Raw genomic sequence first — 13,572 nt, 5'->3', positions numbered from 1 at the left:
CGTCAGGTTCTACTGAGCTTACTAAGTTTTACTTCCTGTTTCATGGGTAGTTCTGTGTATCAGACTAAAGATCTTCTATATTAAATGCTTATTTTCTTTGTGTCCCCAGCCTGCCACAGCTCCTGTGCCTCCTGCTGGGGTCCCTCGGTATCCCAGTGCACCTTGTGTCCAGGCGGACTACTTCTCCACCAGGGCCAGTGTGTGGAGGCCTGTGGGGAGGGGCTGTATGCTCAGGACTACACCTGCCACAGTGAGAGTCTAAATACATTAATAAAGTATCCTGTTTAAAAACTTTTCTTCCTTGTCCCCAGAGTGTAACTGCCTCTCTGTGAATGTTGTCTGTCCTCGCGCCCAGACTGTCATCCCTCCTGCCGTTCTTGTGTGGGACCCCTGGCCTCAGACTGCCTCCGCTGCCTCAAACCGGAGGAAGCTCTTCTTCCGCAATCGAGTCACCTTCAGCACAGCGTCTGCACAGCTGGGTGTCCCACGCGCAGCTTCCTGGATGACATGCAGACATGCAGAGGTGAGTGTATTAAATGTTTTATTTAGCTTCCTGTATAGTTCAGGAGAGGCGGTATCTGCGAGGCCAGAAAGGATATTTCTGCTGCTGTGGGTCATGGTCGCTAATTAACACGCCAGCCATCGCTCACTTTGACTTTTAAAACAGATCAAATAGTCATTAGCACTAACTACGTTTAAGCCTGGTGAAAGCCAAAAAAAACAAATTGTAAAATCCACGAATCAAAGCCAAAGCTTAACTCTTGTTAACAATAAATCGTGCCCTCATTTGCATTAGTAGTAATGAAATGTTTACTCTGAATTGACAGAATATTAATGTGCAGCTATTCAGATTTTCTAACTGAACAATTTGTTTTATAACACAGGATTTGACATCTTTTTAACAAATGTCACAGTTAGGGTGACAAGTAAACTGGATATTAAACATAAAATTATAAAAGAAACAATTAGTTGCTTCATAAATAAGTAATGAGCAGAGTAATTAATCATGAAAATATTGAATGAATTGTAGTTTTTGCTCTAACTTATTAAACAACCTGAAAGCTGGATTTATGCTCTGTTTATTCTGTGTACTGAACTGCTGGTTAGCACTGGAAACATCCTGGCTTCATACATTTCTGATATCAGAACTGAGGAGTCTGTGTTTGAAATTCATGATCTGGCATTTGCACCTACTGTGTGAAGGGTAGGCCCTCCATGATGCAAGGCTTTTCCCTCCTTTACTCTAAAGGTCCCGTTGGTAGACTGTAGGTGCTGTTTGCAGCAATTTGCAGACCCACATCTACAAGTTGTAGCTGCCACTCTCAGAAATATACGGCAATTGCTTAATTCTGTTTGTGTTCTTGTTGCTGCAGAGAAAACATACGTCATGATATGCAAAGAACTTCTTTGTAGTAAAGTGAAACAGATCCTTAAAAGCAAAGGTTGTTCTCCTTTGTGATTTTAAACCAATCCGCATTTTGAATACATGGATTCAGCCGTGGTGTTGGTGGTTTTCCTACAATCTATGTCTGTGTGGAACCTGAGAACTAAAGATAGGGGCCTATAACATGTCCTTTCAGCCGTACTTAATGACCTTGTAATACCATATCTCCCCTTTAGAGCACTTTGCTCTCACACTGCAGGCTTACTTGTTGTTCCTAGAGCATTTAAAAGTAGAATGGGAGGCAGAGCCTTCAGTTTTCAGGCCCCTCTTCTGTGGAACCAGCTTCCAGTTTGGATTCAGGAGACAGACACTATCTCTACGTTTAAGATTAGATTTAAAACTTTCCTTTTTGCTAAAGCATATAGTTAGGGCTGGACCAGGTGACCCTGAATCCTCCCTTAGTTATGCTGCGATAGGTCTAGGCTGCTGGGGAATTCCCATGATGCATTGAGTTTTTCCTTTCCAGTCACCTTTCTCACTCACTATGTGTTAATAGACCTCTCTGCTGAATCACACTTGTTATTAATCTCTGACTCTTTTCCACTGCATGTCTTTTATCCTGTCTTCCTTCTCTCACCCCGCCCCTCCCTGAGCCTGGTTCTGCCGGAGGTTTCTTCCTGTTAAAAGGAAGTTTTTCCTTCCCACTGTCGCCAAAGTGCTTGCTCATAGGGGTTCATATGATTGTTGGGTTTTTCTCTGTATGTATTATTGTAGGGTCTACCTTACAATATAAAGCATCTTGAGGCGACCGTTGTTGTGATTTGGCGCTGTATAAATAAAATTGGATTGAACTGAATAGAATTTTAGATTTAAAGGATTGTGTACATTTGTATCTTTTTCTGTTTCCCAAAATAAGTGAATTCAATGTTTTACACTTCTGAAAATCAGACACTTGATCCAAGTGTAACTGTTGGTGTTTTGGCTTAACGCTGAAAAGTCTTTCAAAGGTTTTTCCCTGAATTTGAGCTTGAAATTAATTAAGAATTGTGTAAGCATGTGTGGAATTTGTAGGTGTGCGTGTAGATGGCTGGTTAGCATTTTTTTCCAGTGTGAAATTGTGCGTGTAATGGACTAATTTTTAAGATGGGATTAAGGTTTGAAGGGGAAGTCGAGTCAAGTGAGAATAATTATCACCTACCTACCAACAGACTGTCCTTCCCAGAATGCTACGAGGATTTTTATTTTTTTCAAATGTAAAGCAGGACAACAATGAAGAGACTGTAATTGATTTTATTTGCCTCCCTCGTATGTGCTGTGCTCAGAAATATGTCCTGTTAACAACAATCAGCCCTTTGCTATCTCCTTCAGTCCTTGTGCCCGCTGACCATACTGCATTCAGTACCTGGCAGGGAGTCGGGTATTTGTTCTCGGTGCCTGTCTTCTTCCTCAAACACAGGCAGATCTTTTGCCAACAATGCTGTTTCTTTGGTTCAGCTCTACTTTCTCTTCAGCTCACTTTTCATCTGCTGGAGCTGCTTTCACCTTTGAATGGGGTAAAACACACAGTGTGGTTTTATAGCTGCTGCTTACATAAAGGTGGGATTTTAACTACTTGCGTTACACAGAGAGGCTTTGTGAGCGTGTCAGTAGGAATGGTTTTGCTTCAGAAACAAAACATTGATGGGATCTGCTTAAAGCTAGTCGACTTTTCCATTTTAAAGCCTACAGCACCATTTGAACACATTTTCTATTGATGTATGTATTGTGTTTTTCCCCCTTTTAGTCCTGATTTATACTAATTGTTATATGAGAACAATTAGTTTTCAACCTGTGGTTTGCTAATTCACCATCTTGGTTTTTGTGGATCCAGATGTTTAAATGAGAAGTGTGCTAAGTCATCAGCAACCTCTAACCATCTTTTAGCTCCATAAATAGCACAGATGTTGTCTGATGACTCAAACCCACTACTCCCACTGGTAGTAGCTTTGATCGCTTTGTACTCTGAGCTGATATTTGTTTGGTTGATAGTTGGATTTACCTGCTACAACCTCTCAAATTTGATTGGTTGACACTACTGGGGCTCCAAATGCAAACCGGAGGGCCTCAACTATCAAATACACTACACTACTCGACATTTACAGATATCTCTTCAGAGAAGATCTTATCTCAGAGGTGTGCTGACACCTTTAGATGTTTTAGGGAGACGTCTAGTCTAGCCTGCTTGTTCTTGAGTGTAACCAGTGGTTTGCCCTTTGCTGTAAATTCTCATGAAGTTGTCTCTTGATAGTGACATGCATACCTTTGTTGCATTAGATATTAAGTCATTAAGCCATTAAATCCTAACCAAGTAAATCATTCTGAGATCATCCACTTAGTTATCTTCTGTGGTCTTTCAGGCATTTTGGTGTTGCTCAGCTCACCAATGGCATTCCTCCTTATTAAGACTGTATGGGATTCATGATTTGTCTCTCAGACACCACATGTGATTTCAATACTTTGAATCAAGTTAATTTGTCATCAAATAATGAGGGAGCAGTCCCCACCTGGCCGTGAAGCTGCTTGTTAGTAATCGTCCAATTGCTATTGAGCCTCTGAGAAAGGAGGACTATGTCTAAAACTGGTTTATGGTTAACAGTTAATGCAATGTTTTTATTAAACCTGTTGAATTACAGGGGCACTCAGATGTTGAATGTTTGATTTAAATTCCACGGCGGTGGTGTAAAGAGGCAACATCAAACCCTGTCATTGTCCAAATATTCATTCATGGACTGACACATGAGAATGTGGAGCGCCCCTCAAATAGCTCACTGATGAAGAACAAAATGTTATCTAATGAATATTTCAGCAGTAAGTGAGAAGTGATGAAGCGATGAGTGCTTTTATGAACTGCTTTCTTCTTTACTTATTCAGGTTTGCAGAGATTTTATTTGGACTGATGTGAACAGTCAGCACATCGCTGAAGGAAATGAAAATGCAGAGCTTTACCGCTATATTCACAACTGAAGTACACTGTTTACTTATGGCCGAAACTTCCAACTTAGTCCGCGGAGTTTGAGCAGTTTGTGGAGACGAGCCACACGAGACAACCGAGCGCAGAAAACGAGGCAAGCTGCGCTCTTGGATTGTTGGGATTTCCCACAGTGCCGCGGATAAATCCTCGTCTGTTTACAGCAGCTCAACAGCTGTGTTTCAAAGCGTGAGTGCAGTTCAGTGAGCACGTCAATTACAGGCTGCTCTGAGGAATGTCTTCATAGTTTCCTGTTAGCTGAAGTTCCCCTCGCAGCTCGGAAACACTGTAATTTGTTGCTCACGTTGTTAATACTTTTCCTGTGTGGTTTCTTACATTAGGACAGTTAATGGATATAAGCGAGGTAAAAAGCACTGTTGGTTTGCTGCTACAAATGGAAACAGTTCTTAAACTTGAGTTTGCATTAAAGTGATGAAATGAGTCAAAAGTTAGCTCTCGTGCTTCTTAAGCTTAAGTAAGGGACGTTTTGGACCTGTGGGCTCAAACAACCTGAATAAAAAGAAAGAAAAATCCTCACTTTGCATCACGCTTGAACACTCTGCAAATATATCTTTGCACTCACTTTGCTTTTAGGGATGTTAAGCCAAAAGCCATTTAAGTAAAAGCTTGATTTGTCTCCTCACAACAATTTGTTTTTAAGTTCAGGCAGCCAAGAAAATTTTGTTTACTTTACCTGGAATTGAATAGCCCTTAGCAGTATTGAATTTCCTTAATCATCCTGGGGGGCACAATTACAAATCAATGAGTGGGATTGGAGTGTCCTCTAACGCTCATTCGTCTCTGTGATCACTTGGGACCGACACTAAACCGATGTAGACTCTAAAGTGGTTTTAAGAAAAGTGTCTGAAGCTATTGTCACTAAATGAAAGTTCAGTTAGTAGCAAGACGTGCATGTATACACACAGTTAACAGAAGGCACGACAGCCATGACACCACCAGTGTTTGCAGCTGTTTTAAAAACAGTGAAATCAGCACCCGGATGAGTATTTTTCCTTTAATCTTGTGGAAGACGTGATGTGGATGTAAAATAGCAGAAAATATTGAAAAGTATCAAAGTTAACCTTGTTAAAAGGTTGCTGTAACTTTGCAGAGGGTAGACCAGTTATTTCTGACGCTCCAGCCTGTTATCTTCGTCGGTTCCTCTCTATTTCTGAACAAATACACTCTCTGACCACTTTAATAGGTACGTTCAACTGCTTGTAGACCCAAATATCTAATCAGCCGATCACGTGACAGTAACTCCCTGCATTTAGGCGTGTAGCCACTGTCTCATTGTCAATGTGATCCACTGAAGTTAAAACTGGCCTCCGCAGTCATCAGACCTCAGTTCAGTAGAGAACCTTTGAGATAAGGCGAAATGGCAGATTTATATCATGGATGTGCAGCTGACACATCTGTGTTCATGTGGACCAAAATCTCTGAGAAATGTGCAGCTCAGTACAAATGAGGTGTACCTACTAAAGTAGCTGGTGAGTGTGCATACCACTCCCCAGAGGGTGTAGCATTTGTGGTCCCTTAAATTTTTACTCCATTGCAAAATTGTTATAGTGAGTAGATTTTAGCTGAGGTTAGAATTTAATCGTTTCTAGTGCCTCGTTAGTGCCTAACGAGCAAAAGGAAGTCTAAACACAAACCAAGTGAGAAAGTGGAAAACACAAATGATATCTGACTTACTACCTGTGACTGACACAGGATAGGTGTCCGTCATTAGCTGGTATTGAAGCAGCTGATGTGCCAGTTTAAAGAAAAATGTGTGGGAATCTGCAAATGGTTTTATTTGGCACACCTTCCTGTCCCCAGGATAAGTGTGAGTGCATGATACTGTCTGCTGTTCTGCACTACAGGTGAAAGAGGGCACCTGTGGTCAATGCTTAGATCTGATTCTCCTGACATTGTCCATAGTCCATTTGTGAAAATGACTGATTAAATAAAAAAGCACACTAAGTAGTAGAGCTGCTAGCTTGGCTCTATAGACTCAAGTTACAAACACAATGTTAAGCTCCATAAAGTAAAGTGGTGGTGTGGTAGGGCTTGACTTAAGCGGTCAAAGAAGTGCAGGAGACTGATGCTGCCCAGTGTAGCAAGTGATTTATTCACCATTTTGTGACCCAAACAATATTTACAAAGAAACAAATAAACTCAACTCTATAATTAACTCAGTTCAAATAAACATAACTGAACTTAAATCAACAGAAATTAAGGTCAAACTGCACACAGCTACACTGACCTGAACCTTTCTCTCTCAAAACACCTGAGTTCTTCTGCTTAAATAGTCCACTTAACCAAACAATTTCTCCTCTGGACTATTCCATTCAGTAGGTAGGTAAGATGAACATGATTATATTCAAACCTCTACTACTCCTCTTTACTGGCAACATAAACTCTGGTGTGATCAATACATATTACAACAATAAATCTATTTCTTCATAAACCCTCTAAAATCAACTTTATTAAATTATAAGAGTTCTTCCCCTTCTGCACTTGGTCTCTTCCTGTGACCTCAGATGAACCCAGAAGGTATAAAGCAGGAAGTAAAACTACATTTCCTCCTTTTGTTTCTGGAAGACAGGTAGGTAAGGTAAGTTCTAAACAATACAAATTAACAGTTGAAATAAATAACATGTTAACTTAACAAACTTGTAGGGATTGATTTAAACCAAGATGTTATATTATATAATCTGTAAAAGTGCAAAACATAAACAAACCCGGGATAGTAGATGTTTTCCTATTGCAGATTACATGTGAAATATGGTTAAATCAAAACAAGAATGTTAACTAAGAATATAGACAAATGGTCTTCTCACCCACTTCGTCACAGGTGGTATAACTGGAACAAATTCTACTTGCAAAACACATGAAGGCAAAGCAGTCTAAGTGATCTGAATGCAAAGTGAATTTTAGACACAGTGCGATTACACATAAAGTCAATAGAAAGACTGGATGCAAATTCTCTGATGGCAGCACAAACTGAGAGGAGAGACGTCCCTGCGTGTGCTGGAAATGTTTCAGCCTGAAACGACCTCAGAAATGATGGCAGAGGGGAAATGGAGAGAGACGCGGGAAATGATGGCGAGTCACAGAGTCTCTGGTGAGTTCAGGCATCAGTGAGGCTGAACTGATCACAAAAAACACGCCCGCACGCACTCCTCACAAAGCATGTTCAATTAGGTGTTATTGACCCCGATGAAGGCTGCAGGCAGAATGTGTAGATCTCACAACTTTCTTTTTATTGTACGCATGTTGTTCCTCTCTTTGCTGATTTTTTTGTGTGGGGAAAAAAATATATTTAAGCCACATTAATTAAATATTGGATTTCTACGTTACCTGCTGACATATGAGAAAATGACAGTTTTTCTTGTTATACAGAAAACCTGTATTTGAAGTCAGCAGAGTTATTGTGTCTATTGTGTGGGTGCCAGGTTCACACTAAGCCTCTTTTTGTCAGATGAACACAAATTTAGCTGAAGATCAGTTCAATAAATGGCACGTCATTTAAGCTCTATTCACAGTAATATGTAAAGGAGTCGCTCCTCTCTGCCTCCATTCTCACTAACAAAGGTTTCCCTCAGTGGAGTGTCAGTGGGTTCAGTTGTACGGCTGGGAACAATACATGCTGTTGTACAAGTTTCTGTGTGTGTGTGAGTGTGAGTGTGGCGCTCTGACAGATAACCAGACCTCCCCCGTAGCTACTGTCCTTAAAGGAGGCTGGGGCCTGTGAGCCATCAGACGTCTGAGAGTAAATTCCAGGTTGTAAATCCCCACGTTCTCCATTCAGTGCAGACAGAGACAGTTTGTGTGTAGGAGGCTTAACGCTGCTCGATGTGCAGGTCGAGGTGCAGCACACCGTGACACACGAGGAGAGTTGGCGCGCGCCTAACATGTGCTGGAATAACTTTGACCGTGTTGACTTTAACTGTCGCAGTTATTGATTGAAATACCATTAAGCTGCAAGATATGCAGCTGAAAAAAATTGGCAGATGGTCATATGTATGCTAATGTTTTCTCTTTGGACTGCGCTACAAGGCTGGGCTGAAATTCTGAGATGTGTTTTCATGACATATGATATTCAGCTCGGGGCTACTTTCCATCATTAAGATTAAAGGTGTTTGTCACCTCATTACTCCAGACCACGACGTAGCTGTAGCTCTGTGTAGGCTTTGCTGTCGAAACATGTTCAACCATAACCAATAATGACACGTTTCCGCTGGTGCATCAAGGCACCAGAGCCAAAAGACACAGGCAACATCTGACGCCAACTAGTGTAAAAGCACATTATTCCAGTCCTAATACATACTCCCCATGGTTCCCAGCTCTCTTTGGGAACCTAACTGAAAGTGTTAGGCATTCTACCAGAGTCATTTAGGTATGCAAAGACATAAACGCACAGATAGGCTTCTGAATTTTTTCTTATAGGGTGATTATTGGCCCCAATGATCACAGCTATCCTCCGCCGCAACACTGCAGCACATGACCAGAATGATTTTGAAAGGAGGTGAAGATAACTGCGAGGGGGAAAATTTGATTGATGGAAACCTGATGTTTGACATAACCAGCTTAACAAATAATCATTTTCTGCACTTTAATTGGGCAGATTAAACAGCTTACATGTCATTCATATCAATGAAACCTGGAGCACAGTTTCCCTGATGTATTTGTAACTCGGCTCTTGCAGCAGTTGTTGTTGCCATTTCCTCCAAATTGCTCCTCATAGAAATGGCTGATTTTGAGCATCCCATAACGCAGCGGAATCAATATGAGTGACACCTTAGACACTTCTGAGGAATGAGATATAACCATCCACCTGTGTTTCTGCGGCACATGCTGCCGCACTTATGAAATAAGCTCTGTACTGTACCCGGAGAATCATTTATGGAAAGCATTAAGGAGCGCTCACACCCCCAAACTAAATCACAATCTCATCGACTGCGCCCACCTCGAATTATGACCCTATCAGCACAAAACAAAGTAATAAATGTGATTCTCTGAGCTCGTGCACCAGATAATGTGTGATGAGAACGCCTGCGCACATGAATTCGGCTACTACAGGAATCAATATGCGCTCTCCTTCCTGGAACAAATTAGATATCCAAGCTGCAATAAAGAGCGAGAGGCGTCCTATCACTCTTATTCACTCCCCGTATTAATGACATAAGTTTGACAGCAGGCCTGCTTAATACGCCTCTGAGTCTGCGTTTGTTTTTGGACCGTTGATGTGAAGATTTCTGGGTAGCTTGTGATTGGCAAGATGAACTGATTTTGATTTATTTATTTATTTATTTGTCATGTGTTTTTGCATGTTGTTGGATGAATAAGCGCATTTGTGGGTGGTAAACTTGATCATAAACATATTGGATGTCGTCTCATCTCTTCTACCAATTAAGCTGCCATAGTTGACGAGGAAGAACAAGAGGGATTACGGGTAGGCGGCAGGGAGACGGTGGGCGATGATGGGATGTCAGACTGACAGTTTCGGCTGACAACCGTGTGACTTTAAAAGTCCTTGCTCTGACACTGAGATGGTCCGTAGGGTGAATGTTTTTGCGTGTGCACACACACACACACACACACACAGTAGTGTTGGCTCAGGTAGAGCTACCTGCCAGTGCTGTCATGCAGTGTGTACACAAGACCCGGATGCAGCTGACAGCCCTCTGAAAGAATCCAAAGAGGAGTAATTATAAACACACACATAGTCCAGTGTAAATATACTAAAAAAACAAGACCAGTAGTGCATGCACACACACACAGGCACGCACGCACACACCTGGTGCTGCTAGCCAGTTGATGACAGGCCTTTTGTCTTTCATTCGATCCCCCGCCAGCAGCATGAACCCCTCTCAGCTGCCAGAGCTGATAGCATTGCTCAGCTATTTGTCTTCATGGTGCCAAAGCAGACATCAAAGGCTGCACAAAATGCCTGTTTCAGGGCAGCTGCTGTGTTGGGTGATCAGTGTGGGGGCATGTAAGTGAAGGCTAAATAAACTTGGAAGTGCATATATATAGAAAAGCAGGGTAATCTGCATATGGAGCTACATTTTAAAAATGTAAAGTTGCATTAGGCAGCACTTTTGGTCAAATCAAATGAGGCTGCTCACCAGCAGAGGCCCAAAAATGTCTTATTAGAAGTATTATTAGTGGTAGTTTTTGAGTTTTTTTTAGAAGAAAGTTTATCGTGGATTGTCTTATTTGTCTTTAGTCTTAAAAATTATCACATTTTCCCTTAACTTCTGATCAGTTCCAAAATTTCCCTTTGCTGAGTTTAGTGTCATTTATTTTGCCGTAACTTTTAGGCCTTTATTTAAAATGTACTTTTTTAAGCTCTGCCCTACTGTATGCAGTAAAAAAAGATCTATAAATAAAACAAATAAGCAAAGTGAATCCAACAAGTCTTCCAACTATTTGTTCTTAGTGTTATTTAAGTCCTGGGCTTATACCCCATCACACGTTCTGATCTGGTGAAGGCTTTGTGGGAAACCGAAATAAAACCGATAAAATCGTTAAATTCTACCCAGTTTTATTTAATATAAAAAACACCAGTTGATTGCAGCAGTCACCTCAGGGTGCAACAATATTGAAGAGAGAAACCCAATAACCATGACAGTTCCTTGTGGGCAGCACTTGATAATGATGGGAAAGAACCGAAACCTGCAGAACCGGGCTCAGGAGAGGGGCATCCATGTTCCATGACCGGAGAAGAGTGAAAAGAGGGAAGTGGAGAAGAAATAATCATGGCATCATCATCATGGCGATCACCCAGTAGCCTGGGCCTATCACAGCTTAACTAAAGTTGTGTCTACACAGGAAGCCACTAGCAGTGATGTGGCGACCTGAGGCTAGCAATTCAGTGACTGCAGGTGAAATTACAGCTGTCTCTGTGAAAAAGGCAATGTGAAATCCTCAGTTAAACAGGGCTAAACTGTAAGGCGAGCAATGGAAGTGACCATTCATGGTAAATGGCCTGCATTTGTATAGCGCTTTTCTAGTCCCTATGGACCCCAAAGCGCTTCACACTACATTCAGTCATTCACCCATTGGCGATGGCAAGCTACATTGTAGCCACAGCTGCCCTGGGGCGCACTGACAGAAGCGAGGCTGCCGGACACTGGCGCCACCGGGCCCTCTGACCACCACCAGTAAGTGTATCTTGTAAGTAGTATCTTGCCCGAGGATATTTGGCATGCAGCTAGGAGGCAGCCTGGGATCGAACCACCGACCTTCTGATTAGTGGGTGACCTGCTCTGCCACCTGAGCTACAGCCACCCATCAGAATATAGGATACGGTTAATTGCCAGATGACAGGATAGTAAATAATTAGAGGGTTGCTAAGCAACACAAACCTGGAATTTGCACCAGTAACCAGCCATCAGTGACAAACTGCAATGAACAATAATAAGTTAAAATGTAACTTCCTGTCCTATGAGCAGCTCTCACAGATGTCTTTTCTGTGCAGGATCATCTGCTGATCCTTTTCTGTTCATCAGCAGTTTCTTAGTTGTAGTTCACATTAATTAGTCATTCGTTTAGAAGCCGAGATACCGTGTCGGCTTTAAAAAGTTCACCTATAATTTATGCAGTTTAAAATCTTCTGATATGTTTTACAATGATCCGTGTGGAAGGTTTGTTTTGATCTCAGCAGTCCAAATTAAACAGTGGAGCATATTATAGATTTGCATCTTGGTTGGCGTGTGTCCGCCTTGGAGGAGGCTCTCTGGGCTGGCACTGACTCTGGTGTTAATGCGTAACTTCTGATTGGGGAATCTGGCTGCTGGCCTTATCTGAGTGTTACATTACTTCTGGCTGACGGAGCTGACTATAAGCTCCTGAGAATCAGATTTCTGCATGCCAGCAGGAAAGGACCAAGGTACAGTAAAGTGGCAGTAAAATAGCAGGAACAGTGGTGGAAATTGAATTCAGTTCAGACACAGTCACATGGGCTGTTTCTTTTTTACTGTATTACTTTACAGGAATAGGAGTCTCTGTCTTAGTCTCTGTCTTAGTGTACCCTGACTCTTGCCTCTTTGTCAGCAGTTCGACGTGACCCTGAGAAGGATGAGCAGTTAAGAAACGGGACTCAGTTTTAAGTTGCATTAATGCATGACTCATAAATAAGTGGCTGTATATAAATTGTGTACAAACAAATGCACTTCCCTCAACCTACTTTTTACTGTACTGTATCTGTACACTCCAGATGGTTTAGTACTTCAAATTACTACCTGTGTCATTTGAAGACACTTGTAAAGTTTTCTGGTTTATGTCTTTTCTTTTCTTTTAGTTTTAAAATTATCAGCAGAACTTAGTGATCTGCCTTCAGGACTCTTTTGCCTACATATCCTGTACAGTACTGTGATGTTGCAGTTCGGTACAGAGGGTATGTAGTTTAAAACTGTAATAATATGCCTGCTAGAACAGCTTCTATAAACTAAGTTGGGGTTTTTAAACTTGACTTGACTTGAAGGTTAAGAAGCATACAACAGCAGATGCCAACTATATTCATCAAGCAAGCTGAGGTAACGCTTCACTGTAACGTAGCTACTGTACGAATTTAGCAAAAACTGCTTTGCGATGTTAGCAGAGAGGATAGGTTGAAAACTGTAAGCTGGGCAATTTATAAAGTTAGTCCCAGAAGTTTATATAAGGAACTCCAGTCGTTCCTTGGATACTGTTTGGCCCCAGCTTGTGATAAAGTTTTTCTTGAGATTTTGTTATTGTGACAATAGCAAAATCTCAAAAGTTGGTCCATCTCCTTTTAATTCAACTCTCAAAACCCATTTCTAGAACAAAAGTGCCATCCACTCATCTTTTCATTTTTCTGTTGTGGCTGTGCTATAGTGAAGAAGGCACAGCTGGGGATTGAGCCTCCTCCTCTCTTTCTCCTTTATACTTCTTTTTTTTCATGGTGACCATGTCGCTGCTCTTTGTCCTCTTCAGAGTGTCATCCCTCCTGCTGGCAGTGTGCTGGGCCATCTGCAGACAACTGTACGTCCTGTCCCTCCCCATCCAGCCTGTACGAGGGCCGCTGTGTCCCCACATGCCCACAAGGCTTCTTTATTCAGGACAACCAATGCCAAGGTGAGAGCACGTACACACACACACATCTGCTTTTGTACTCTTGAGTCACACTCAGTGTCATAGTATTGCTTAGCCTAAATTCTAACCTTAA

The 13,572-nt window shown here is 41.7% G+C and overlaps 1 protein-coding gene across 4 annotated transcripts in view; it reads left to right on the top strand.

The window, feature by feature from the left end:
* fras1 (Fraser extracellular matrix complex subunit 1) overlaps positions 1 to 13,572 on the top strand; it is a 316,636-nt gene that overhangs the window by 159,155 nt on the left and 143,909 nt on the right. For all 4 annotated transcript variants that reach the window (XM_084946695.1, XM_084946697.1, XM_084946696.1 and 1 more), the window contains exons 16-18: positions 110 to 250; positions 356 to 523; positions 13,341 to 13,481. In XM_084946695.1, the coding sequence (XP_084802821.1) occupies positions 110 to 250; positions 356 to 523; positions 13,341 to 13,481 (450 nt within the window). The remainder of the gene's footprint in view (positions 1 to 109; positions 251 to 355; positions 524 to 13,340; positions 13,482 to 13,572) is intronic.

The sequence above is a fragment of the Perissodus microlepis genome, chromosome 12 (genome assembly GCF_051167445.1).
Source record: "Perissodus microlepis isolate ML-2025 ecotype Zambia chromosome 12, ASM5116744v1, whole genome shotgun sequence".
Taxonomy (NCBI): Eukaryota; Metazoa; Chordata; class Actinopteri; order Cichliformes; family Cichlidae; genus Perissodus; species Perissodus microlepis.
Note: the sequence above shows the minus strand (reverse complement) of the source record. Positions and strands in the feature narration are given on the sequence as shown.